This window comes from Castanea sativa, chromosome 1 (assembly GCF_040712315.1).
Source record: "Castanea sativa cultivar Marrone di Chiusa Pesio chromosome 1, ASM4071231v1".
Taxonomy (NCBI): domain Eukaryota; kingdom Viridiplantae; phylum Streptophyta; class Magnoliopsida; order Fagales; family Fagaceae; genus Castanea; species Castanea sativa.
The window spans coordinates 9,936,286-9,963,875 of NC_134013.1; the positions used below are offsets into that span (position 1 = coordinate 9,936,286).

Sequence of the window (27,590 nt, forward strand, 5' to 3'; positions counted from 1 at the left end):
TTGAGCTTCATATGGGCATCATACCCTCGTTTAAGCTTCTGCTGATAATAAGCATTTTGGACCATAGCTGTCTCTTGCCGTTCCTCAACTAGATCTAGGCTCTTCTCCAGAAGGCCGTTGTTGTTTTCTGGGCTAAAAGTACTCGTCCTTAGTGTGGGGAAACTCTAAAGGTATCACTGCCTCAGCCCCATAAGTCATAGAGAATGACGTTTCTCCTATGGATCTACGCGGCGTAGTTCGATACGTCCATAGAACGTGTGGTAGTTCTTCTACCCATCTGCCCTTTGCATCATCCAGCCTTTTCTTGAGTCCACTAGCTATAACCTTGTTAACGGCCTCGGCTTGCCCGTTTCCCTGAGGATAAGCTGGAGTGGAGTATCTATTTATGATGCCCATGTCACCACAATATTTCCTAAAAGCTCTACTATCAAATTGAACTCCATTGTCCGAAATGAGTGTATGCGATACCCTAAATCTAGTGATGATGTTTTTCCAGATGAACTTCTTGGAATCGATGTCCCTAATATTTGCCAAGGGCTCAGCCTCTACCCATTTGGTGAAGTAATCGGTCCCCACAAGCAGCCACCTTTTGTTTCCTACAGCCCTCGAAAATGGTCCAACTATGTCCAATCCCCATTGAGCAAAAGGCCAAGGACTGGAGAGAGGGTTAAGGACTCCTTCGGACTGATGGATGTTGGGAGCGAACCTCTGGCATTGGTCACACTTTCTTGCATAGTCCTGAGCTTCCCTCTGCATATTGGGCCACCAATATCCTTGAGTCAGGGCCCTATGAGCTAGGGATCTTCCCCCAGTATGGCTCCCACAAATTCCTTCATGCAGTTCTTCCAAAAGCGCCTCCGTTAATTCGGGGTGCACGCATAACAAATATGGTCCGGAGAAGGACCGTTTATACAATTTTTGATCCTTGGACAACCAGAAACGCAGTGCCTTTCAACGAATCTTGTCTGCTTCAGACTTGTCGTTGGGAAGAATGTCGTTTTTCAGAGAAGATATCATAGGATCGATCCAACTAGGTCCAGGCTTTATCAAATGGATCCGGGTTGCACCAACAGTGGTAAAAGCTGGCGCTAGCAAATCTTTGACAAGGATAATCCTAGGAAAACCCTAAGCCGAGGACGTCGCTAAGGTAGCCAAAAAGTCTGCATGTGTATTTCCACTTTTGGAAACATGAGACAAGATAAAGGAATCGAATTTAGATTGTAAACATTTGACCTGAGTCAAGTATTCTTGCATTCTTGGGTCCCTAGCCTCCATGGTCCCCGTCACCTGGCCGACCACTAACTGAGAATCTAAGAGCATGTGAACTTCCTTTCCGCCCATCCTATGTACCATATTCATGCCGACCAAGATTGCTTCGTACTCGGCCTCATTATTAGTAGCCGAGAACGCCAACCTTAGGGATTTTTCGAAGACAATCCCTTCGGGGGATACCAGGACGAGTCCGATGCCAGACCCTCTCTAGTTAGCTGCCCCATCAACGGATACGTTCCAAGTCAAAGGCCTTTTGTTCATAATCACGCCAACTGATTTCTCATCCATGTGTGATTCCTTCAAAGTTTCTTCCAACAATGGTTCAGCAAACTCTGCCACCAAATCTACAAGAACCTGGCCTTTCACCGAGGTACGTGGCATGTATTTGATGTCAAAGGCTCCCAAAATAGTTTCCCATTTAGCTACCCTTCCAGAGTAGTCGACACTACGCAACACTGACTTGAGAGGCAGTTGGGTCAAAATTACAACGATGTGGGACTGGAAATAATGAAGAAGCCTTTGCGTGGCATGAACTACTGCTAGAAGCGCTTTCTCCAAAAGTAGGTAACGCACCTCGGCGTCATTTAGCATTTTGTTGACGTAGTAGACCGGTCTTTGCACCCCACCGTCGTCCCTTATGAGGACCAGGCTGACCGCATGGACGGCCACTGCCAGATACGCAAATAGGACCTCATCTACTTTAGGCCGAGACATAATGGGTGGCCGGGAAAGATATTCCTTAAGTTGTTGGAAGGCTACAATGCACTCCTCGAACCATTAAAACCCCCTCCACTTATTCAACAGTTGGAAGAAAGGCCTGCATCGGTCAGCCGACCGCGAGATGAACCTGTTGAGAGCAGTGATCATTCCGGTTAATTTCTGAACTTCCTTTGGATTCTGAGGTGGCTGTAAGGTTTGAATAGCTCTGACCTGTGCCGGATTCACCTCTATCCCTCTATGAGTAACCATATAACCCAAGAACTTTTCAGAACCCATACCAAAAGAACACTTCGAGGCATTAAGACGCAACTTGTACTTTCTAAGTACCTGAAAAGTGTCGTCCAAATCTTTCACGTGGGCAGATATCGTCTTACTCTTCACTACCATGTCATCCACGTATATCTCAATGGTCTTTCCAAGCTGCAATTCAAACATTCTGGTCATCATCCTTTGGTAAGTAGCCCCAGCATTCTTCAATCCGAATGGCATCACTTTATAGTGATAATTCCCTGTTGGAGTAATAAAGGCAGTTTTCTCCTGATCTTCCGCCGCTAATGGAATTTGGTGATACCCCTGGAAGGCATCCAAAAAACTCATCCGAGGATGTCCAACGGTGGCGTCCACTAGCTGGTCGATGCGTGGCATTGAGAACGAGTCCTTTGGGCAGGCTTTGTTTAAATCTGTGAAGTCTACACATACTCGCCATTTTTCATTTTTCTTTTTGACTACAACCGTGTGCGCCAACCACTCCGGGTAGAAAACTTCCTTAATAGCCCCAGCCTTCTTGAGCTTGAGCACCTCCTCTTTAACGGCTTCAGAATGCTCCTTGGAGGAACGCCGAGGGGGCTGCCTTCTTGGAGGAATGCCAAGGGGGCTGCCTTCTTGGAGGAATAGCAGGATTGACATTCAAATGGTGACAAATGAAGCTTGGGTCAACCCCCGGAGCCTCGTAGGGGTCCCAGGCAAAAACATTGGTGTTATTCTTTAGGAACTCCACCAATTCCATCTTCTCTTGGTGTGGTAAACATACCCCGACCTGGAAGAACCTTTCAGGATCATCCAATATCTGAAACTTCTCCAGGTCTTCGCATATGGCCTCCTCTGCTGTCACCACGTCGGGCGCATCCGGAGTCGTTAATTGCTATAAGTCTTTCACAGCCGAGGTCGAGGACTGTGCCTCGGTCTGATACAGCGATGCGGCCGATATGCATTGCCTAGCTACCAATTGGCTGCCGAGAATCTCTTCAACGCACTCCCCCGAAGGGAACTTAACCTTAACATGCAAGGTGGAGGAAACAGCCCCCAGAGCGTGCAGCTAGGGCTGGGCAAGGATGGCTGTGTATGGGGAATATGCATCGACCACAATAAAATCCACCTCAACCGTTTCCGAGCCAGATTGCACAGGCAACCGAATCTGTCCCTTTGGTATAACGGTCTTCCCTTCAAAACTTATTAACGGTGAGTCGTAAGGGGCGAGGTCCTCCAATTTCAACTTCAGCCCCTTAAACAAGTCAGGATACATGATATCCGTGCCGCTGCCTTGATCAACCATCACCCTTTTTACATCATAATTCCCTATCCTCAGAGTGACCACTAGGGCGTCGTCATGGGGTTGGATGGTCCCAGCCTTATCTTCCTCTGAAAACCCCAAGACGGGAACATTCAACTTCAATCTCTTCGGCCTGGAGCCCCCCTCCTCGACTTGGGAGTGCGAAACTGCCATCACCCTGGTGGGACATGAGCCAGTCCTGCCAAGGGCAGCTAAGATAACGTTGATCGTTCCTAAAGGAGGCCGAGATGAATTATTCCTCTGATTATTCAAGCCAGACTGACTACCCTATCCGCTAGGTTGGTACAGGTGCTACTTTAATTTTCCTTCGCTGACGAGCTGCTCCAAGTGGTTCCAGAGGGTCCGACAGTTTTCGGTAGTATGACCCACGTCTTGATGGTACTGACAAAAGAGATTTTGATTCCTCCAGGCAGGATCCCCCGCCATCTTACTGGGCCATCTGAAGTAGGGTTCCTTACGGACCTTCTCCAGTAGCTAGTGCACCGGTTCTCAAAATACAGTATTAACGGTCTGAGGTGCCGCCGAGCTAGACTGTTCGGAGTAATCTCTTCTCGGCTTGTTTTTGTGATATTTGTCTGACTTGAAATCCCTTCTCTCTTGCGGGATAACCTTCGCCTTACCCTTCCTCTGCTGTTGGTCTTCCTCGACCCTTTTGTATTCGTCAATACGGTCCATGAGGCGGCGTACACTCCGTACGGGTTTCTTGGTCAAGGACTTCCTTAAGTCATGATCGGTTGGAAGACCTACTTTAAAAGTATTGATCGCCACCTCGTCAAAATCACCGTCTATCTCGTTAAACATCTCCCAATACCTGTCGGAGTATGCTTTCAATGTCTCACCCTCCTTCATAGCCATAGACAGCAGCGAGTCTAACAGTCGAGGAACTCTGCTGCATGTAATAAACCATGACGCGAATGCTCTAGTCAGTTCCCCGAACGAACCTACAGACCCAGATTTAAGACCGTTGAACCACCTCATAGCAACAGGTCCCAAGCTAGAAGGGAAGACTTTGCACATCAGGGTCTCATTGTGAGAATACACTGCCATTCTCTGATTAAAGTGGCTCACATGTTCCATTGCGTTAGTCCGGCCGTTATAAATGGTAAAGGTGGGCTGGGTGAACCTTCTGGGGAGTCTTCCATTCTCAATCCTTCGTGAGAATGGTGATTTGGAGAGTTGGCGCAACGCCCGGCTTATAGCATCGTTCCCCAAGCCCCTAGAGGGGAGCTTCCTGTGCCTATGACCTGGTGGGCCATTCTCTTCACAAGAGGATGTTTTGCTGGGGGGTGACCATGACCTTGAACTGTAACTACTTCCCCGGGATCTCCCTGAAGAAGGACTAGATGAGGATGGCGAATGCCTTCGTCTGACGCGGCGTAGCTTCCTCTTAAGATGATTAATCTCCTTCTGCATGGTGTTAGCATCATCTTCGTGGGTGGCCCTGCCTCCACCGTGAGTGTAACTTGCTCTAGGATGCTCGGTGTGAACGCTACCCTCTCGATCCTCCCGGCGTTCAAGACGTTCGAAAGGATCCTCAGGCTGCGACCCTTGAGATTCTGCATGGTACGAGCTTAAGCCTGCCATGGTGTTCAAGCTCTCTTTCACCCTAGATTCCCACAGACGGCGCCAATTGTAAGTGCACAATTGCACCTGGACCCAAAAACACACGTGGGCTCAGGCCCAATGAGCCTTAAACAATTAAATTTTGTAGAGTGTGGGTTCAAGTTCTAGTTTAGTGATGTTCGAAACTTGATGAACATGCTGGAATGTTACAGTATTTACAAATAGGGGACAAATAAGGCAAAATGAACCTCCTCAGACGTAAGCCGAGGACTATTTATATATTTTTTTTCTTTTCTTTTTCTTTCAAAAGTTACCATCCTCTGTATTTGTCTAGCCCTCCCCCTTTTATACTTCTTCTTCTTCCCTCTTTATCCACGTGTAACGTAAATTACCCTATTAGACACCTGTCCCATCCACCACCCTCTGGAAGTCTTCAAATGATAGCAAGAACGCTGACTTTTACTATTCAGGGGTCATTTTTCCATTAATGCGGCTAGGGAGGTAGGTGCAGAGTCTTTAATGTGGAGGTAGCAGCCTTTTTCTAAGATATTTCTTTCACCCCGTGGTGTCTAGAGGGTATTTAGATCCCCCTTTTAACCAACAGTTCATCCAGAACACTGCCTTGATCTTTTTGGCGAATCCCAGGGTCATCGCGGGTCTGTCCGAGGAGAGATTCGTCCTCCGACGAATCCTCGGACTCTCGACTCATGGGCTGACTTAGGTCCTTTTAGTCCCCACAGTTATAAATAGAAATAACTTCTTAACCCTTTTTTTTGTTGAAGTTTACCATGGTTGAAATTTTGTTTGTTGGATATATATATAGGAATGATAATGGATAATAGTTTTTTTATATCATAACTCTCATCTTTAGATTTTCAGGTCACTATAAATAATAAGGCCAGATTCATTATTTATTTCATTAATATTTTGAACATCCAAGTATCTATCATTTTTTAGGGTTATTTGTTATTTGTTTTTCTCTCAAATTCAGTCCCTCTTCACTTCAAAAAATAACTTCCCAATTTTGTTTTACTATAATTCATGTTGTTTTTTATTTATTTTTTCTGTGAATTTTATTATTATTCATTTTATTTTTTAGGCTAAAATGCAAAACTCGTCCTTTAAGTTTCACAATTTTTCATTTTAGTCCTATAAATTTAAGTTTTTTTCATTTTAGTCCTTTAAGTTTCATTCATTTCTAATTAAGTCTTCCGTCAATTTTCTGTTAATTTTTGCCATTAACTTACCATGTTATTCAAGATCCGACCCAATTAAGTCATTCGTCTTCATCTAAGTTATTCAAGATTCTTATCTGACCCATTATAGTCCTCATATTCTTGATGGTTTTTGCTACATTTCCAAGCCCAGATAAATCCCCTTGAATCCTTATCAAAGCCGCACCTTCTCTTACTCTGCTCAATGGTTCTCCATGGTTTTCACACCCATAAACAAATGGGCAACTAAAGTTGTGCTTGTTAATGAAATTATCCTCATCTGCAAGAGCAATAGCTTTGCTCTCGTCGATGTAATCGACCCTAATGGCTTCAAGAATCTGGGCCTTTATGAAATGGCCAACACAGGCGCTGACCATTATGGGGATCAAAACGATGCGCTTCATTTCCTTGATGAGAGATGGGTCTGGCATGCGAGAAATGCCTCGTTGAGATGGGCCCGACACAATGAGACAACATGCACTAGCTTGTTCGGCGTTTGTGACTTTGACAATGGCTTCGCCGCGTAGCATTTAGGTTAGCCCAGCCTTGAGGGAAAATGGATTTGTCTTGGCGTTTGTGATGGTGATGCTATTGAAGACCGTGATAGCACTGTCTTCAACCATCACACCAAGTGTTTGTGAAATTGCCTGAACAAAAAAATGATTAGAAAAGAAAAGGAAATGAGAAACAAGGAATGGTTGGCTTTTGGTAACAGAAAAAAATAAAAATAAAAAATAACTAAGGTCTAAAATGACGCCATTTTGGTAAGTTAATGGTAGAAATTAACAGCAAGTTAACAGAGGATTTAATTGGGAAAGAATGAAACTTAAAGGACTGAAATGACAAAATCCAAACTTATAGGATTGAAATGAAAAATGGTGAAACTTAGAGGGTTAGTTTTACATTTTGGCCTATTTTTTTATTATTTTTTTAGGGAGTTTCATTGAGGTTCCGAAGCACTCGATCAAAAGTTTTTCTCAAAAAAATTTCTTGAAGTTTACATTTACATATTTTGTTTTGATAGGGTGAAATTTAGTGCCTACCCCCTCACTTTCAAAGATAAAAAATCAATTCTTACGTAAGTTTATCTACTTTTATTTTTTAATGTTTAGTGATTTGAGTTGTTCATAATACTTAACTATTACATTGAGGTTACCGCTTAAATATGCTTTCAATTATTATTTTTTAATTATTGAATTCAAGGTTTTTCATTTAAATGTGCACTTGAGTTTTAATTATGCAGACTTCCTTTATATTTTTAAGGCATCTCCTTTTATATTAGTTGCATAATTATCTACCATATTCCATTCAATCAATTTTGGACTTATATATGATTTTTTATTATAAAAACTTAATCTTACACAATATGTATTCATTATATAACTTAAAGTTACTTCGTTTTAAAAAAATAGAGTAAAAGATTACTTTAATTTTAATTAATGTAATTTTTTTTCATTAATTTACATATGATTCTTGATTAAACCGTGCATCGCACGAGCATAATACTAATATATATATAAAACCGAAGCCCTGCTTGCTCCATAATATTAAAAAAAAATAACTTTTTTAAAACCCAAAAAAATACTTAAATGCAAAATCAGAGAAGCCCTAAACCCCTAACACGCTCTACCTTCTCCTTCTCCAAAATGCAGACCACACTCTGCCGTTCCCCCACACGCAAATTGTAGCTCAACGGCTCCACCTTCTCCGGCACCACCCTTCTCCAGTTCTATATTTGTCGGCCACCCATAAACATTCTAGGCCAAAATGGGCAATTAGCCATAATTGCTCAAGAATATAGTTAGTAGGTACTGTTTCGAAAGTAAATATAATACTAACATCTCGACTCAGAGAGAGTCGATTTTGGAGGCCAAAATCGAGTCTCAAAGACTCGATTTCCCTGGTCTATCACGTCTGATGTGACATTCTATCCACGTAGTGTCCACCTGAAAATCGAGTCTTAGAGACTCGATTTACAAACCAAAAAAATTTCAAGTCTCTCCCAAAAAAAAAAAGAAATCCCAGAAATCGTAACCTGGTCGCACCGCCTGGGTCGCGACCTAGGTCGTGCGCCTGGGTCGCACCGCTGGGTCGCGCGGCCTGGGTTGCGAGCCTGGGTCGCGCGGCCTGGGTCTCGCGGCCTGGGGTTGTGCCGCCTGAGTCGGCGGCGATGGGCCTGTGGTGGCTGACCTTGTGCAGGAAGAAGATGAACAACAAATAGAGGAAATGATACTCAGACAAAAGAATGTGAAGGAAAATAAGAAAAAACAAAGTGAAAGTTATAAATCGAGTGTCAGATACTCGATTTCTAGGCGGAGTCCACGTGGAAAAAATGTCACATCAGAGATGATAGACCATGGAAATCAAGTCTTTAAGACTCGATTTTGGCCTCCAAAATCAAATTTCTTAAACTCGAGATGTTAGAATTATATTTACTTTTAAACCAATGCCTACTAACTATATTCTTCAGCATCTATGGCTAATTGCTCATTTTGGCCAACATTCTGTTTCTAAACATTCTTTTTTTGAAGCCCACCATTTGATTACCTCTTCAGCCCTCAAGTATACTCATCCAAAACCTTCTTCTCTCTAACCACTTCACCCCTTCCTAACGCAGACCTCTGGGTTTCATCCCCAATAAAAGTAAAACACTCCCTCTTTCAAAATCTGGGTTTAATCCTCTCTAAGGTATTAGCCCAAACTGCCGGCTCTTCCAAAGAAGGTAACTCTTTTCTCTCTTTACGATTAAATCCATTAGTACGAATCGCATCAGATATCTGTGAAACGTTTTAACTTTTATTTAGTTTTACTAATTCGTTAATGTTTGAATTGCTTTCAGTTTGATTATTGTTGATTTCATTTAGTAAACCTAAGAATTTGTTAAATTAATTAATTTTTTAATTTGATTTCTTTCTCCGATTTCATAGTTAATAAATCATGTTCTTCTTCTTCATCTTTCTCCTCCAACCCAGGTTAGTTAACTTTCCTAGAATCAAAATAGTTTCACTTTTCATAGTCGCACACCATCTGCTTGATATTAAGGTTCCAAAGTATTTTCACGATTAGACAAACTTAACCAAATTGAGCATCTGTTTGGGTGTTGAGAAAAAAACAATAGTGAAGCAAAAGTAAATGGAAGCACAATCAATTGTGAAGGTTCCTTTTAGATACCTTTGTGAATTGTGAATTTTGCTTTGTTAATTTGCCAATTGTGAATTACTTTATGTTATTTCTACTAAGATTTTCTATGGTATTCTATTTTATTTCACTTTTGTTGCAGGTGCTTGCATTTTTCTTTTTTCTTTTTTCTTTTTTTTCATCTTTGTAGCTGAACATGACCCCTTCACCTTCCTCCACCGTTCCCCTAACCATGATGTTTCCATAGGTATAGTGTTATTAGCAAAATGGGCATGTCAAGGAGGTGGAGTTCATGCTGAATATAGCCTGGCTGTTATGGTACAATCGGAACCAAAGGTGGGTGAGTGAAGCTAGACAGCAATGAATTTGGTGCAGACAGCTTCTAATCTTGACATGGAAATTTATGGAAGCTTCGAAAACTAATCAGACAAGAGTGGTTGTTGAAGAGTGTAGATAGAGACCTCCCGTAGGTATCAGGTATGTATTACAAGCTAATCAAGATCTAACATTTTAGATGGTTTTTTAGGACCATCAAGACCTATTATTGCTTAAATTTTATAAATTTTTCCTGCTATTAGATAATGCAATGGATCTGAATGATTGATAGGATGCTTTTAAACCCATATATAATGGCTGCATGATAATGATTTTTAGTTATTAGAGTTCTGAAATTACTAGAAGTTAATTTGTAATATCGACATGTTTAATGTTGGCGATGCTCTTTTATTTGTCAGAATTGAATTGATATTACTATTTCATGAATAATACTATAGTCTTACATGAAAGCATCTATTAGTGGAGAAGGTTTTGAATTGACTACTTAATTCAACTGAATGTGCATTGTATATTATGTTTGATAACATTCGTCAGGAAAATATGAGGATTATCTGTTATTCATCCTCTTAATAAATATGTAATCCTTAAAAATAAGTGATTTTTGTTATGATAAGTAGAAAAGCTGGAAGCACTACTCTGATTTGGATACATTGTCATTGGCCTCGATTTTTTATTTTGTTGTTGGAAATGAATTTCTTATAAGTAGACATGCATATATTTACTTACTAATTTGATTGTGTTTCAGTATTAATCTCAGAGGGGTTTATGCACTTATGCCCACCGTGTAAGGTTAAATCTATAGTACCTGAACATGTTTCACAAGGATGCAAAATTATTGACATTACATATGATTTACAATTGATCTCTACTATAATGACTTAAAAATAACTGGGGACAGTTTTATAATCTTTAATAAGAAAGTCAAAAACCTTAGCCTCTGTCATAGCATGAGCAAACCTACCTTTCAGATTGGTGAAGGAACATTAGACACACACCTTTCAGTTGCTCGCACATTCCAGAATTCCATATCCTAAAGGAGCCAATTCTTCAGATTTCATATTCAAATTTCACGTGATTGTGAAAGAAGCATCTTTAGAGGGACTTCATGACTACTCTATACTTGCTTTAAACCAATGTAATATTTTTTACCTTTTCTTTCAATCTGTGGTTTTTTTTCTTTATTTTAAATACCACTTAGTATTTGCAAAGTCTCAATTATTAATTTATTATTTACGAGTTTGCTATGAGAAGGTTTTGGTGTTCTATTTTGGGGACTCGGCATTAATAGTATTGTGGTAGTCATACACTCTTCAGTGTTTGTTATTTTTAGTTATTGTTCATACCATGTGTTTAGTGAAATTTCTTTTAGAAACATTTAGGAATTTAGCATGCTGTTGTGACTATTGGCTACTAGAAATTTTTGATAAAATCATGTTTCTATGCACCAATTTCTTTTGGCTTTCTTCATTGATAAAGTGGGCTACATCTTCCATTACATCTACGTCTTGCTATTTTCCCAGGAACATATATTTGCTAAATGAGCTTCTATTTGTTTCAAAGGAAAATTATTTATTTTCAACAAAAACAATTGTTTAACAGCTTGCTCTATTGGGTTAAATTGTTCTAATTGGCTGCATATACTTTCATTCATAAGAGATGCTTAATTCAAGGGCTTTTCACCCCTGAGGGGCTAAGCAGTTTACTTAGCACCCTGTTACTATGATTGATAAAAGAACCATAGTGACTAACCATCTTTAATCTTGCTGTCTGCAGCATCACAAATTCACAATGTTAATATTTCATGAAGGTCATTAAAATGGATATTAGCTGGTGTCATCTCATCATATACATATAATATATGCAAAAAAGCTGCATTTGTTGAGTTTTCTTTGGTTTTCAATGCAACTGAGCAATTGTAGTAGGTAGTTATGGATAAAGAGGTTGAACATGACCTAGGTGCTCTAGGAGGGTGCCTATTTTTTTTCTTTCTGTATTTCTAAGAGGATTTAAATTCTAGACATCTAAAGTTTTTGATGGCATGATTTGTTTCCAATCTAAATTCCAGACCAAAAGGATTCTAATTTTGTTGGCAAAGTTCTGCCTCCTTTGCCTTCCTTTTCGCAAAAAAATTTTGTTGAGAACAATATACTCCTATGAAGCTGAAGCTCCAGTTGTTTCCAATTGATGATGGTACTCACAAAATGGTGAGAGATTAAAAGAAAAAACTTCTACCTTTTGATAAGCGAGTAGCATAATCCTCACATGAGGCTTTTTTGTGTGTGTATATTGTTACTTTTTAATTGATTTGGTTCTTTGTAGTTCTTTTGGGCACTTTTATATATATATTACTGTGAATGATGCTTTGATGAACATTTTCTTTCATTCTTTTTATTTTCTTTTAGGTTTGGGAAGCGATGTAGACTTTGCATTTTCTTTTTCTTCTTCTTCTTTTTTTTTTTTTTTTTTTTTTTTTTGTGTGTGTGTGTGGCTAAATTGAAGTAATTGCTTATTTGTAGTCAGAAATTTTTTTACTGAGGTGTTGGTCTTTCTTTCCTCAAGCAAATGAGTTAGGTTGCTTATGTTTTGTACAAATGTATCTTTTGCTTGAAACCACCGATTGACAATTTTCATTCTTAAAAATTTTAACTTGCAGGGGATGGGATATAGAAGGAGGATGCTTGCGCCAAGACCATCAGGTGGAATACTCTCATGGAATTGAGCAATCTTGATAACTCTTGCAGCTACTATTGGCTTGCAAGAAGGAATGGGAGGACCTGCATTTTTTTTTTATAGCAATGGTTTATCCTAATAGTTTAGTTTGATTTGCATTTTGCTTGCACAATTGCACCCCATTAAGTTGAAATGTTCCCTCAAACATCACTATCTTAGCTTTAAGATAAAGAGACCTAGCATTATTAGTTACTATTACTATATAATTTGTTTTCAACGACCTGTTGTAGTAATTGTGGAAATTGTTAACAGATGAATAAAAGCATTTAGAGTGTGCAACAATTTTATATACAAAATCTGATGTTTAGTAAGCATTTGGTTCCAAGAACACTAAAGCCAAGAGTGTGAAGTAGTTGCATGTTTTTGGGGCTGTTTGATTTTCTGGCTTAATGTCAGTTGGGCAAGAGGTTTTTATGGGATGCTACGCTAAGTATGTATCTAAACAGGTGTTTGGTATAGTAGCAATATGAAGTTGAGACAATTAATAATGAAATTGAAAATTGGGAAATGGTTTGTTGCGCGATTTAAGTGCAAGTTGAATCTAAATTGGCTCTTCAATGAAAAGTTCATATAGAATAATTGTTTAAATTATTCTTTATTATTATTATTATTATTTTGTTGAAAAATTTGATGCAAACTTTGACCAGAGTAAAATGTCATCTTGGTCAATTTTTGTAAAAAGTTAATTGGCCATTGAAACAAAAGTGTGTAAATATTAACTGTAAACACATCCAATTAAGTAAAACTCCAATCCTCTAATACAGCCTTAACTAAAAGATAAATGTTATAAATTTGTAAAGTTATTATAAAATGTGGTAAAAGTTATGGTTTTATTTAACAAAATTAATGCATTTCTGACCCTTCAAGAACAACTTTTCACAATTAGATTTTACACAAACTCTTTTGCGATCTTAACACATTATGCTATTAAGAAAAAAAAAAGAGTTTAAGATGTTATAAAACTACAGATTTACTATTCAAAATGATGTTATACCCTATTTTTTGTAGTTTCAATAAAATGTTAATCTATTTCGTCCGTTATACGATGATTGCTTTTTATCATTAGACCTAAACTTTTATTTTAAAAGAATAAAAGAAAGATTAAATCTAATAAAACAAAAGGACGGATCAAATTTATTTTCTAATAATTTTCCCGTGCATCGCACGGGTTAGCGACTAATACATATATAAATCAAAACTTCTGAAACTCCCACAATTTTTCACCTTAGTATTTTTTATTTATAACTTTCAAACATGATTTATTTCTATCCATAAATATATACAAGACTCCTTTTACAATCACTCCTCTCATAAGTTAGTAATCCATTCAAAAACAAACACTATAGAAATTTAAAAATATATACACCATCACAAAAAACCAATATTGGTGTTAGTTACACCCGTACTCTACACATCTATATAAATGTCAATGTCACGTCAACTTCCATCTTCATTAGTTATTTGTTGATGACTTTGTGGGGTCATGGATTTTGGGATTTGGCCGAGAGCATGTGGTTTTGGCCGAGAAGCATGGGTGGTCCGAGTCCGAGGAGTACTATCTCCTCGGATAAAGCCAAACGCAAATCTAGTATAAATCCTAATGATCAAGGATGACCTTCCAAGAAGTTCTAATGATAGCAACGAGTATTATGAACGTACAAGAGGGATAAGGGCTCAAAAATATCTAAGGGGAAGCTGCTACCACCGCATTAATGAGGAAGTGACCTCTGAACAGTATTATGGCAGCCTTACAGCCACCCCAGAAGACTTTTAGAGGGGGCTGATGGGACAACTATCAACTGTCCACATGCAGTCCACGTGTAGGGTAAGGATGAAGGGAGAGAGGTAATATAAATAAGAGTAGAGATCCCAGAGAAGGGGGGACGAAAAAAGGAGAGGAGAAAGCACTGTAGCAACCTCAACAACTCCTGTAACCATGGTCATCCAATATATGCTAGAACAGAGCTCCTCGGATTGTGCCGAGGACAAACTTTCTTGCACAAACCGGGTACAATTCATGTTGGCTCATCATCCAAAATCATACTAATTGTTATCCACACACTAAAGCCTAGCTCTTTGACCCACTCTCTACAAATTTATTGTACTGGGTTCACTGGGCCAAGATCCCTTACATTTTAGGCTTGGTTTGAAAATCGTGTCCCTACAGACTTAATATTAAACAATATAATAAAATTTTTCTTCAAAATTTTACCCCGGTTAGAATTCAAAATTTTAGGTGTTTGGGGGCTGACTTTCATTAATTGACCTCTCCAGAGCTTGCCACATCATTAATATTTTTTTAAAACAAAATTATTTAATTTTTTTTAATTAATAATATCAAGTTAATGAGTAAAACTCTATGTCTTTAAGAAATCCAACTTAAACTCAAACTCGAACGTTGATAATTTATCTCTAAATTTGTGAAATTAATCATAAACACTTTAAAGACAGTGCAAACCCTTTTTTTTTTTTTTTTACAACCACTCGAGGTATGAACTCTTCTTCTGTTATTTTCTTCTCTTCTACTTTATTAAAAAAAAAAATATATATATATATATATATATATATATTATGATTTTTCATATATCTTTTAAAAAGTGATTTTCGTACATGAACATTGAACCACTAAACCCTATGCCTATGACTATATATGATTTTTTTTTCATCGTTTAAAGTTTCCCGTTAAAATTTAAAACTTATTACTTTATGGGTTCATGTACTTTTTATTTTTTCTTATATTTCTCTTTTGAATAATCATATTTTTTGAATTGTTTCAATAACTTATTCTTTAATTATATATATATATATATATATATATATATATATATATTTGGCATTTTGGAAGTTTTAACATCTGAATTTGTGTTAGTTTTTGCAATATTTAAACATGTTTAGCAAATTCCAATGACTATACTATGTATTATTCTTTTGAAGGTAATCAATTTTCTTTTATATTTCTCTATTGTGTAATAATATACATTTTTTTTTTGTTTCAAAAATTTATAGAAAGTAAATCTTATAATTCTTTAATATTTTTTGCTCTTTTAAAAGTTTTAACATTTGAATGATTCTTTTGATGGTAACACATCTTTCTCTTATATTTCTTTATTGTGTAGTCACACACACACACACACACACACACATTTGTTTCAATAATTTCTAAGTAGTGAATCATCTTATATATTTTTTGGTCTTTCAAATGTTTTAATATCTGAATTTGAGTTATTTTTTTGCAATATCTGAAATTGTCTGACAAATATTTTGTAAGCCATTGCACATTCAAGCAACGGCTTCCTCATCAAATTGTAACACAAATTGAAATCATACAAGAGAAAATCATGCAATGGTGTAATTTTTTAATCAATTTAAGATTTTATAAAATTATTTTAGTTTACATTCCAAATAGGTAGATTCTCGTGTATATGCAAGTGTTTGTGACTAGTTAAGTTAAAAGGCATTTAGAAAGTGATTGATATCAAGATTATATATATACGGAGATGCAAAAAAAATCTGCTAAACTTGTTTTCTTAATGTTTTGATGAAGGACAAAACTTATGTACAATACCTTAGGTGCTGTTTTTTAGGTTTTCCTCTTAAAATCCTGTCATGTGGCTACTTAACTTAAAAAATACACTTCCATTCATAAGGAAAAAGCTACATGGCAGAATCTTAAGAGATAAATTTAAGAAACACCACCTATGTACTATACATAAATCTTACTCTTTGATAAATACTTTAATATAATTGAATTTGGGATTCTTTCTTTCCGCACTTTAAATTTTTGCGATATAATTGTTCCCCTCGTGGAAACTTTCATCAACCTTTTATAGCTTTAAATGGATACTAAACACCATATTATTATTATTATGCTATTTACCAAAACATTCTCACCTAATATGGATGCCGAGGGATTACTAGGTCTAGTTGTAAACCTGTTTTCGGGGCACAAGAGTTATGTCACTCATGTGTGCGTCTGTGAGAGAGGACGGATTTGGTTTTGACTCTGGTATTAGGCTATTAGCTGCTCACAAGGACAAATTTGGATGGATCTGACTTCTAATTTGTTCCCCTCGTGGAAACTTTCATCAACCTTTTCTAGCTAGCTTTAAATGGATATTAAACACCATATTTATGTTATTTACTTGAACTGATATTCCTCTCTTTTTTGGGATAACCGAACGAGTACTAGTTGACAAAAGAAGTAAATAATTAGACAGCTGAACAAATGAACTTAACACATTTAAACTCAGAATAATTCAAGACAATACTTAGCTCTAATTGGAATTCTTCCAATCAAGAGACAAGAATGGTTTAACCTTTTGTTTGGTTATCTGTATCTTGCCAACGCTGATTTTTTGGAGAGAAAAATAATTCAAAAATATGCTACATTAATTTCACAATCATTTTCTGTTGGGTGCATAAAGCACATGGTCCAGCCCACATATGGGCTTGTTTTTATTCTGTGGCCCACTAATATTATCTAGTTCAAGTGGATTTTTATATTTGTGTGATACAAGGATGATGTGGCGTCTAGGGTTATTTAAATAAGGGTATGTGATTTTTTTTGGTGTGTGAGCCGTATAAGAAAAAGGAAGGTTGGTGCTGTACAGTGAAAAGAAAAAGAAGAAGGGTGCCCGCAAATTGAAGAATAAAAAAAATGCGTAAATGCACTTTTAGTTTTTATATTTTGACCCGATTTCTATTTTAGTTCCTATATTTTTATTTTACCACTTTTAGTCCCTAAACCAATTAACGTGTAATATTTAAGTCCTTACCGTCGCCCAACTAACAGAAAATGCTGACGTGGCTAACAGTACAGTAAAATAATAATTAAAAAATCTATTTTGACATTAAAAAATTGTCACGTCAGCATCTAAATTAATTTTAATTAAATAAAAAAAATTAAAAACATAAAATTACAGATCTAAGAACAAGAACTTGTTTTTCAATAAACCCAGCAAAGAGCATACCCAGATTGACGCTCCAACGCTTCCTTGGCTTTCTTCTTGGCCAAAGAAGCGTCCTTAACGCGCTTTTTAGCATCGGCCTGAGCTGTAGCAGCCACCTTGTTCATAAACGTGGCAGCAATCCTTGCCGCTGCTAACAAAGCCTTGGTGGATTCCTTATCAATCGCTTTCTCATTGTGGCCGCGGAGAGAGGAGTTGCCTCCGTCCTCGGTCTTGATTCGCTTGGTCTTAGCGTCGGGATCGGGATCGGAATCGGAATCGGAGAAGAAGTAAGAGAAATTAGGGTTAGAGCAAGGAGGGTAGAGAAAAGAAGAAGCGGAAGAGTCAAGTGGAACACAAGAGCGGTGAGCGATCGAAGGGCAATTGAGGCAAACGAGACGATCGATGGGTAAAGGAGGAGGCATATCATCGAACACTTGGAAGCAAAGTGGGCAAAAGAGGGACTGGTGGCTTTTGAGGACGCAATCGGTGCAAAGGCGGGGGTTGCTACCTCTGTGTCGAACTGTGTGGAGGGGCCACCAATCTGAGGAGCTGCAAGTACTGCACAGAATCGTTGAATGGTAAATTGGTTTTTGCTAGTGGTGGTTGTTGTGGTTGTGGTTGTGGTTGAGTTGGGGCGAGGGCGAGCGTGTTCCGTTCATGTTTCTTTGTTTGGTTTTCAACATGATTTCGAACGAGTCGGGGCAGATTTGGTAACAGATATTGTTTGTAATATGTTGAGGACTATGATGGTTACAACCCCAGCTGGGTTTGCTGGGTTTGATGTCTTTGATATTCAATCTAGGTTTGCTCTTTGATTCTGGGTTTGATATCTTGGGTTTATTTCTTGATTCATGAAGAACATTGAAGAACAAGTTCTTAGGTTCTTATATCTGTAATTTTTTGTTTTTAATTTTTTTATTTAATTTAAATTAATTTAAATGCTGATATGGCAATTTTATAATGCCAAAATAGATTTGTTTTAATTATTATTTTACTGTGCCGTTAGTCACGTCAGCATTTTCTGTTAATTGGGTGACGGTAAAGACTTAAATGTCACGCGTTAATTGGTTTAGGGACTAAAAGTGGTAAAATGAAAATGTAGGGACCAAAATAGAAATCGGGTCAAAATGTAGGGACCAAAAGTGCATTTACGCCTAAAGAAAAACAATTGTTGTCTTTGAAACAGATAATTTGTGTGTGAGAGTAAAGAAAAATAAGAGAGATTTTTTTTTTAGCCATGAGGCATACACAAGAATTATTATAATTGATTTGACAATAGTGAAATTATTCGAAGTTTGTCCCGTAGTTTTTCCCTTCAAAAAGGGAAAAGGTTTTCCACGTAAATATTTGTGCTTTGAGGGTGATTGCTATTTTGGATTGCTAATATTTATGATTATATAATGTAGGACCCAACAAGTGGTATCAGAGCTAAGGTTAGAGTGCAGGCGATGGCCGGAGAAGAAGGCAAGGGTATAGGAATTGAGAAATTTGATAGAACAGACTTCGCATATTGGAGAATGCAAATTGAAGATTATCTCTATGGGAAGAAATTGCATCTGCCTCTTTTGGGGACGAAACCTGAAATTATGAAGGATGAAGACTGGAACCTTCTTGATAGACAGGTATTAGGAGTTATTCGATTGACTCTATCAAGATTAGTTGCACATAATGTTATGAAAGAAAAGACCACAGTAGATTTGATGAAGGCTTTGTCTAGCATGTATGAAAAGCCATCTGATGAAGAAGTTATTTAATCTGAAGAAGGTAGAAGGCACTCCTGTAGCACAACATATGAATGAGTTCAATACAATCACAAATCAATTATCCATGGTGGGAATTGAATTTAATGATGAGGTTCGTGCATTGATACTTTTGGCTTCTTTACCAAACAGTCGGGAAGCCATGAGAATGGCGGTGAGCAATTCTGCAGGGAAAAGTAAACTCAAATATGATGATATTCGAGATTTGATTTTAAGTGAAGAGGTTCGCAGGAGAGATGCAAATATAGACAATACACAAGATCAAGCTTTTGTCACGAAGAATAAGAGCAAAGGCAGAAGCAGAGGACCTAGTGATCGAAAATTCAATGGTAGGTCACAATCAAGAGATAGATCTCAGTTCAAGGAAACTAGAGAATACTTCAATTGTGGGAAAAAGGGTCACTTAAGAAGAGATTGTTGGCATTGAAATAAGGAAAAAAATAAAGGAAAATATGAAAAGAATGATAGTGAGGAAAATACTACAGCTGCTGTGATTGATGAGGATGTTATGGTGTTCTCTATTGAAGAGCAAAAGTGTGGGCATGTTGCTAATAATGATGTTGAGTGGGTTGTTGATTCTGCAGCCCCCCACCATATTATCCCTACGAAGGGGTTGTTTACCACATACAAAGTAGGAGACTTTGGTACAGTGAAGATGGGTAATTCTAGTTACTCAAAAATTGTGAGAATTGGTTACATGTGCATTGAAACCAATGTTGATAGCACTATGATGTTGAAGGATGTGCGACATGTTCCAGATTTAAGGATGAATGTGTTTTCTACATTGGCTATGGATCGAGCGGGCTACTGTAACTACCTTGGTAATGGAAGATGGAAACTTACCAAGGGGCCATTGGTTGTTGCAAGAGGACATGCATGTTGCGGTTTGTACCGGACTAATTTTACTTCCCCACCTAGCTACTCTAGGTTGGGGGACAAACAATAAATGATAATGTGTTAATAAATATGAGCATAGCTGACCCATCCATAAAAGTTGGAACAGAAAACCAACAATTTCTTATTGTATCCCTTGTCCTCTATCTGAAGCTAACAACTTGCACCAACATACCAATGAAATAACAACCATTATGTTCCGTAGTATTTTAACCCATCTAAATTGGTGCCCTTTCCCTTCCCCCCAACCCCCCTGCCACTAGAGTATATAATGAAAACCAGCAACATCCCCTCGCCCTGGCCCCCACAAAATGGCAGCCACTTTGTTGATATTGGGCCTGTGTGGCTTGAATTGCCAAGCCCAAATTTGGTCACCTTAGTTGACTGAATCCAAATTGTAAAAGGATTGCTCCTTTGCTAACTTGGTTAATATAACACACACACACACACACACGCACACACACACACACACACATATATATGTTGTTATGTGCAGCACTAAAGAGAGAATTAGAGAATTCCTAAAAACCTAGCAGTAGCCGCATAAGAAGAAGAATAGTGTTTTCTTGTCTTGTGGGTGAGAGAGAGTTAGGGTGTATTGGGATTTGGATTTCTTGAGAGTGTTCTTGTGCACTATTGTATCTTCCTAATTTTATAGTGAAATTTCTCCGTCATTGCCTTGGAGGTAGGCAGTTTGCTGAACCACATAAATGGTTGTATTCTTATGTGTGCTTGTTATTTAATTTCCGTTTATTTACTGTTATTGATTTGAGTCCTGAGGTGCTATCTACACAACAAGTGGTATCAGAGCAAGGTTAGGATTCAATCGTTTGAACACATGTCGAGCACAAAGTATGATGTAGAAAATTTTTGTGGTAAGGGAAATTTTCCTCTTTGGCAAAGGTGGATGAAGGATCTCCTAATTCAACAAGGAGTTCATAAGGCCTTGCTTGGGAAGGAGAAGAAACTAGAAACGATGAAGGATGTAGAATGGGTAGACATGGATGAGAAAGCAGCTAGCGTTATTCATCTCAACCTAGGTGATGAGGTCATTCACAACATCCTAGAAGCAAAGACCGCAAAGGAGGTTTGGGAAAAACTAGAAGGTCTTTATATGAGAAAGAATCTGACGAACAAGTTGTTCGTGAAGAAGCAACTGTATAGTTTGCATATGAAGGAGTGTTCAAATCTGTTGGAGCATCTCAACAAGTTTAACATGTTGAATACCCAATTGTCAAGTTTTAGGGTGAATTATGAGGACGAAGATAAAGCATTACTCTTATTAGCATCACTTCCTACTTCTTTTGATTATCTAGTGACTATGTTGATGTACGGGAAAGAGACTATAGTACTCGAGGAGGTGACTAGTACTCTCTTGTCACACACAAAGATGAAGCAAGATGGTGATGGTTCTCAGGTTGAGGGACTTATTTACTTATTGTAAAGTTTGAGTCAAGTAATAGGGGTAGAAGCAGATCTAGAGGACGGAACTCCAACAGGAACAGATCACAGTCTAAATCATGTGCAAAGAAAGATGTAGAGTGCTTTTATTGTCACAAGAAAAGGCACTATAAGAATCAGTGTAAAGAGTTGAAAGAGCATTTAGAGGAGAAGAAGAATGGTAAGAAGCCTCGAGAATCAACTAGTGTTGTTGAAGAAACATCAGATGACAGTGAAGTTGGTGCAGATTTACTTTTAATTTCATCAAGGAATAATGTTCTAATAGAATCTTGGGTTTTAGATTCATCATGCTCACATCATATGACTCCAAAGAAAGATTGGTTTGACACGTATAAGCCTTACAACAGTGGTATGGTCCAAATGGGTAATGATGTTACATGCTCGGTTACTGGGATTGGTACAGTGAAGATGAAGATGTTTGATGGAGTTGTGAGAATTCTTAGTAATGTCAGACATGTTTCAGATCTTAGAAAGAATTTAATTTCTTTAGGAGTATTGGATGATTTGGGCTATTCATACTTATCAAAGGGTGGAATCATGAAGATTACCAAAGGTGCTTTGATGGTGATGATTGGATAGAAAGTAAGCATGCTTTATAAATTGATTGGGAACACAGTTGTAGGAAGAGTTGCAGTCACCACTCCGGTGGAGTCCAGCACTGACGACACAAATTTATGGCATATGCAACTTGGCCATATTGGTGAACGTGGTATGTTAGAGTTGCACACTGGTGCATGCACATAAGCTGATGTTTTACAAAGAAAACATATATATATATATATATATATATATATATATATATATATTGTTATATGCAGCATTAAAGAGAGAATTAGAGAATTCCTAAAAACCTAGCAGCAGCTGCATAAGAAGAAGAATAGTGTTTTCTTGTCTTGTGGGTGAGAGAGAGTTAGGGTGTATTGGGATTTGGGTTTCTTGAGAGTATTCTTGTGCACTATTATATCTCCCTAATTTTATAGTGAAATTTCTCCGTCATTGCCGTGGAGGTAGGCAGTTTGCCGAACCATGTAAAGTCTTGTATTCTTTGTGTGTGCTTGTTATTTAATTTCTATTTATTTACTGTTATTGATTTAAGTCCTGAGGTGCTATCTGCACAACACATTTCATTGCGTGTTGCCGTGTTGGATGAGGCAATGACAATAAGTTGCTGATGCCAGTAGTGGTACAAGGATAAAGGAACTCTTTCTTCTTCAAGCAAGAATTTCAAACCCAAAAATGTCCAGCAAAGAGCAAACCCAAACATAATGGCATCTTTTTCCTCTAAAAAAAGACAAAAAAAAAAAAAGTCAATAAAACGCAAGCATTTCAAAAAAATATATAAAAAATTATCAGGCGATCGGTGGTTATTAGGAACCTTGAACCTTTAAATTTAAAAAAAAAAATCAAAAAATATAAAAAATTATGAGGCAACTGTTAAGATTTAAGAAACATGTACCTTTAACTTTTAAAAAAAGTAGTCAAAAAAATATAAAAAATGACCATCTATGTAATTAAATCTACTCCAACTAGAGTCCAAATATTTTCTGTTGTATTTTATGCTCCATCAAATAAAAACATGACCATCTCCTTCCCAAAAAAGAGAGTTGATTAAAGCCATGCTTGGTGTAAGTGAAGTGGAGAGATTCAAGGCCTATCTGGGGCTACCAACTTTGGTAGGGCGAAGCAAATACTATACCTTTTCTTTTCTCAAAGATAGAGTGTGAAAGAAACTGCAAGGGTGGAAAGAAAAAATACTCTCACAAGCAAGAAAGGAGATTCTAATCAAAGTAGTGGCTTAATCGATTCCTACGTATACCATGAGTGTATTTCAGCTGCCAGTTAAATTATGTGAGGAACTTCAATCCATGTGTGCTTGATTTTGGTGGGGACAGGTTGGAAATGAGAGGAAGAATCACTAGCTAAGTTGGGACAAACTAGCTAGACGAAAAATTGAAGGAGGGATGGGATTTAAAGATTTACATCAATTCAATTTAGCAATGCTTGCTAAACGAGAATGGAGGTTGATGCAAGACCAGGAATCATTGTTGTTTCAATGCTTGAAAGCTCCATATTTTCCACGAAGTCATTTTTTGGAGGCTACTGACTCGCCAAATAGCTCTTACACATGGAAGAGCATCATGGCAGCCAAACATATTTTGCAAAGAGGGTCATGCTAGAGGGTAGGTAATGGGCGCCTTATTCGGGTTCTTCGTGATGCTTGGATGCCAAATCATACTACAAACAGAGTACTATATCCAGCACCAAATATTGAGGAAGAGATGACAGTTTCAGAGTTGATAAATCAAGATTCAAGAGGGTGGGATCAAGAATTCATTTGGCAAAATTTTCACCGTGATGATGCCGAAGCAATTTTGCGGGTACCATTGAGCTACAGAGACATACCTGACACAGTGGTATGGGTTGGTGAGAAATCAGGAGAATATTCTGTTAAGTCGGGGTATTATGAGGCGCAAAAGGCATGGAAGGAATTAAACTGGGCTGAAAGCTCTAGGGGAGCTGTGGGAAGAGAGGTGTGGAAATCTCTATGGAAGCTAAGGGTGCCGAACAAGATAAAGGTGTTTGGCTGGCGAGCTTGTCGTGGTATTTTGCCAACACGGGTAATCTATTCAAGAAGCGGATTATAGCAGACAACCGATGTGAAGTCCGCAAGACGGAACCGGAAACTGAAATCCATGCATTATGGAATTGTGGTGGGGCGCAGGACATTTGGGCTGGGTGCTCAGCTAGACTGCAGAAGTTGTTGAATAAATCAGTAGCAGCACATTAGAATGTGCTGATTTGGGTTGTCCTGGTCTTTAGGAATTCAGTAGTTTGTTTTTTATTTGTTGCCTAGTTTGTAGGAGCTGTTTAGCATGATGTTAGTGGTGCCTATTTTTGTGTTTGTAACCGTTTGTTTTCAGCCTATATTATGGCCATTTACTTATCAATAAAGTAGTAGAGTTTTCAGTACAACTCAATTTCCTCTGTTTTTAGTTTATCGTTTTCTTCTTCTATTTTATATCAGTCTTCTTCCATTTTATATCAGTGGTATCAGAGCTTGGTTAGAGTTCCACAATGGCTTCTGAAAATTTTGTGCAACCCGGCCATTCACGCTTTGATGGTCACTATGACCATTGGAGCATGCTCGTGGAGAATTTCTTGAGGTCCAAAGAATATTGGACAGTTGTTGTTTCTGGAGTAGCAGAACTAGCAGAAGGTGTTGTGCTGACAGATGCACAGAAGGTGGAGCTTGAAGGGAAGAAGTTAAAGGATCTCAAAGCAAAGAATTACCTCTTCCAGGCAATCGATCGTTCCATCCTAGGATCCATCCTTTGTAAAGAAACTTCCAAGCAAATTTGGGACTCTATGAAGAAGAAGTATGAGGGGATAGCAAAGGCAAAGAGGGCACAGCTTCAAGCACTTCGAGGCGATTTCGAAACTTTACACATGAAGTCTGGAGAATCGGTGTCAGATTACTTCTCCAGGACAATGTCAATCGCAAATAAGATGAGAATCCATGGCGACAAAATGGCAGATGCTACTATCATTGAGAAGATTCTTCGTTCGATGACAACAAAATTCAACTATGTTGTTTGTTCGATTAAGGAATCTAAAGACACTGACAGTATGTCCATTGATGAATTGCAGAGTTCTTTATTGGTTCATGAGCAGAAAATGAATCGGCAAGACAAGGAGGAGCAAGCATTACAAGCCTTGGCATCAAAAGGAGGTCAAGAACGAGGAAGAGGCAGAGGCAGAGGCGGCAATGATGGTTGATACTCAAATCAGAAATCTGAAGATTCTGATTCTCAAGGGAGAGGAAAAGGTCATGACAACAACAACAATCATTCAACGCCTTCCAAGTCAAAGTCAGTAGACAAATCAAGAGTTGAATGTTACAGGTGTCACAAGTTTGGCCACTATAAGTCAGAGTGCTGTACTAATCTAAGGAGAGATGGTGGAAAAGCGGTCAATTTTCTTTGAGAAGGAAGAAGAAGTGTCTTTGTTGATGGCTTGTCACGGCAAGGAGGAAACCCACAAAAAATTCTTGTGGTACTTGACACCTTTGGTTACGGCAACCATATGAGTGGAGAGAAGTACGTATTCTCGGGTGGATGAAGCTTTTCGCGATGTTGTGAAGTTCGGAGATGGCTCTGGTTACGGTATGGGAAAGGGAAAGGTAGCAATTCAAACCAACGAAATTTTATTCAAACTATTTCTAACGTTCTTTTGTTCCATTTGAGAACCAATTTACTTAGTGTTGGTCGGCTACAAGAGAAAAGGGATATGGAATCTCTATCAAAAATGGAGTACGAAATTGAAGATGAAAAGTTGGGCTTGATAGCTCAAGTCAACATGACAGCCAACAGAATGTTTCCATTGTATATCCATGACACCGCTCACTCATGTCTTTCTGCAAGATTGGGAGAGAAGGAATGGCTATGGCATTTTCGCTATGGGCATCTTAGCTTTGGCGGATTGAAAACTTTACAACAAAAGAATATGGTGGCTGGTCTTCCCAAAATTACAGCTCCTTTTGAAATTTGTGAAGAATGTGTTGTTAGCAAACAACACCGTAATCAATTCCCACAAGGGAAATCATGGAGGGCGAAGGCTGCACTGGAGCTTGTTCATTCCGATATTTGCGGGCCAATAACTCCATGTTCTACTAGAGGTAAGAGATATATACTTACATTCATTGATGATTTTAGTCGCAAGAGCTGGGTTTATTTTTTGCAAGAGAAGTCTAAAGCCTTTCTAGCATTTAAAAGCTATAAAGCACTAGTTGAAAAAGAAGTTGGCAGTCCCATAAAAATTCTTCGCACAGATCGTGGTGGAGAATATAACTCACATGAATTTGCAAGTTTCCGTGAGACTCACGGAATAAAGAGGCAGCTTACAGCAGCTTATACGCCCTAACAAAATGGCGTTTGTGAAAGGAAGAATCGTACTATTCTAAATATGGTGCGAAGTCTTTTAATAAGGAGTTGTATTCCAAAGAGTTTTTGGCCTGAAGCAGTTAATTGGAGTATTCATATATTGAATAGAAGTCCCACACTCGCTGTTAAAAATAAGACACCAGAGGAAGCATGGAGTGGACGAAAACCAGCTGTTGATCACTTTAGAATTTTTGGATGTGTTGCATATGCCCATATTCCAGATCAGAAGAGAAAGAAGTTGGATGACAAGGGAGAAAAATGTATTTTTCTTGGTGTTAGTGATCAATCAAAAGCTTATAAGCTTTACAATCCTAACACTAAGAAAATACTTATCAGTTGAGACATTGTTTTTGATGAAGATCAAATCTAGGAATGGAGTAAAAATGTAGTTGGAGAGCCTATTCCAACTAGTTTTGATGGAGAAGATGGTGATGAAGTAAACCAGCCGCAGCATGACGGCTTCTTGTTCCAGCAATTGATGCATTTGAGAATCCACAAAATGAAACTTGTATTGCCTCTAAAGTCACTCCAACAGCACCAGAAGCAGCAGCTGAACCACGTTCTCAACGTGTACGAAGAAGACCAGCATGGATGTATGATTATGAGATAACTGGAATTGATCAATCTAAAGACCCACTCACTCACTTTGCTCTGTTTTTAGATTGTGATCCTATCAGTTTTGAAGTGGCTGTCAAAGAACCAAAATGGGGAAAGGCTATGGATGCTAAAATTACAGCCATTGAAAGAAATGATACATGGGAGCTATGTGATCTTCCAAAAGGGCAGAAGACCATTAGCGTAAAGTGGGTTTACAAGACAAAGCTGAAGGAGAATGGTGAGGTTGACAAGCACAAGGCACGCTTGGTAGCTAAGGGCTACAAGCAGGAGTTTGGTGTTGATTATAAAGAAGTCTTTGCTCAGGTTGCAAGGCATGATACAATCAGATTGGTGATTGCTATGGCAGCTCAAAACTCATGGCCTATCTCCCAATTGTTCGTGAAATCAACATTCCTCCATGGAGATTTAAAAGAAGAGATATTTAT

General features: G+C 38.2%; 3 protein-coding genes, 1 long non-coding RNA gene and 1 pseudogene across 4 annotated transcripts; 3 read left to right on the plus strand and 2 right to left on the minus strand.

The window, feature by feature from the left end:
• Positions 1-6,401: 6,401 nt before the first annotated feature.
• On the minus strand, positions 6,402-6,962 carry LOC142610459 (pyridoxal 5'-phosphate synthase-like subunit PDX1.2; annotated as a pseudogene).
• A 1,967-nt stretch (positions 6,963-8,929) lies between these two features.
• On the plus strand, positions 8,930-12,800 carry LOC142631026 (uncharacterized). Its single transcript, XR_012843491.1, has 3 exons — positions 8,930-9,061; positions 9,725-9,954; positions 12,467-12,800. It is a non-coding gene; the product is annotated as an uncharacterized LOC142631026 (long non-coding RNA).
• Positions 12,801-17,488: 4,688 nt separating this feature from the next.
• Positions 17,489-17,914, minus strand: LOC142606831 (uncharacterized). Its single transcript, XM_075778220.1, has one exon. The coding sequence runs from the start codon at positions 17,912-17,914 to the stop codon at positions 17,489-17,491; it is 426 nt and encodes a 141-aa protein (XP_075634335.1).
• A 5,972-nt stretch (positions 17,915-23,886) lies between these two features.
• Positions 23,887-24,395, plus strand: LOC142606997 (uncharacterized). The gene is made up of 2 exons (XM_075778434.1): positions 23,887-24,225; positions 24,330-24,395. Exons 1-2 carry the CDS (start codon positions 23,887-23,889, stop codon positions 24,393-24,395), a joined length of 405 nt encoding a protein of 134 aa, XP_075634549.1.
• Positions 24,396-24,682: 287 nt separating this feature from the next.
• LOC142607088 (uncharacterized) lies at positions 24,683-25,384 on the plus strand. The gene has a single exon (XM_075778539.1). The coding sequence runs from the start codon at positions 24,683-24,685 to the stop codon at positions 25,382-25,384; it is 702 nt and encodes a 233-aa protein (XP_075634654.1).
• The last annotated feature ends 2,206 nt before the right edge of the window (positions 25,385-27,590 follow it).

What these genes read in the sequence shown, in the direction of transcription:
- LOC142606831 (XM_075778220.1), bottom strand. Translation starts at nt 17,914, where the DNA reads ATGCCTCCTCCTTTACCCATCGATCGTCTCGTTTGCCTCAATTGCCCT.
- LOC142606997 (XM_075778434.1), top strand. Translation starts at nt 23,887, where the DNA reads ATGACAGTTTCAGAGTTGATAAATCAAGATTCAAGAGGGTGGGATCAA. An exon ending in GTGGTATTTTGCCAACACGG is followed by an intron (nt 24,226 to 24,329) that starts GTAATCTATTCA and finishes GGTGGGGCGCAG; the next exon opens with GACATTTGGGCTGGGTGCTC.
- LOC142607088 (XM_075778539.1), top strand. Translation starts at nt 24,683, where the DNA reads ATGGCTTCTGAAAATTTTGTGCAACCCGGCCATTCACGCTTTGATGGT.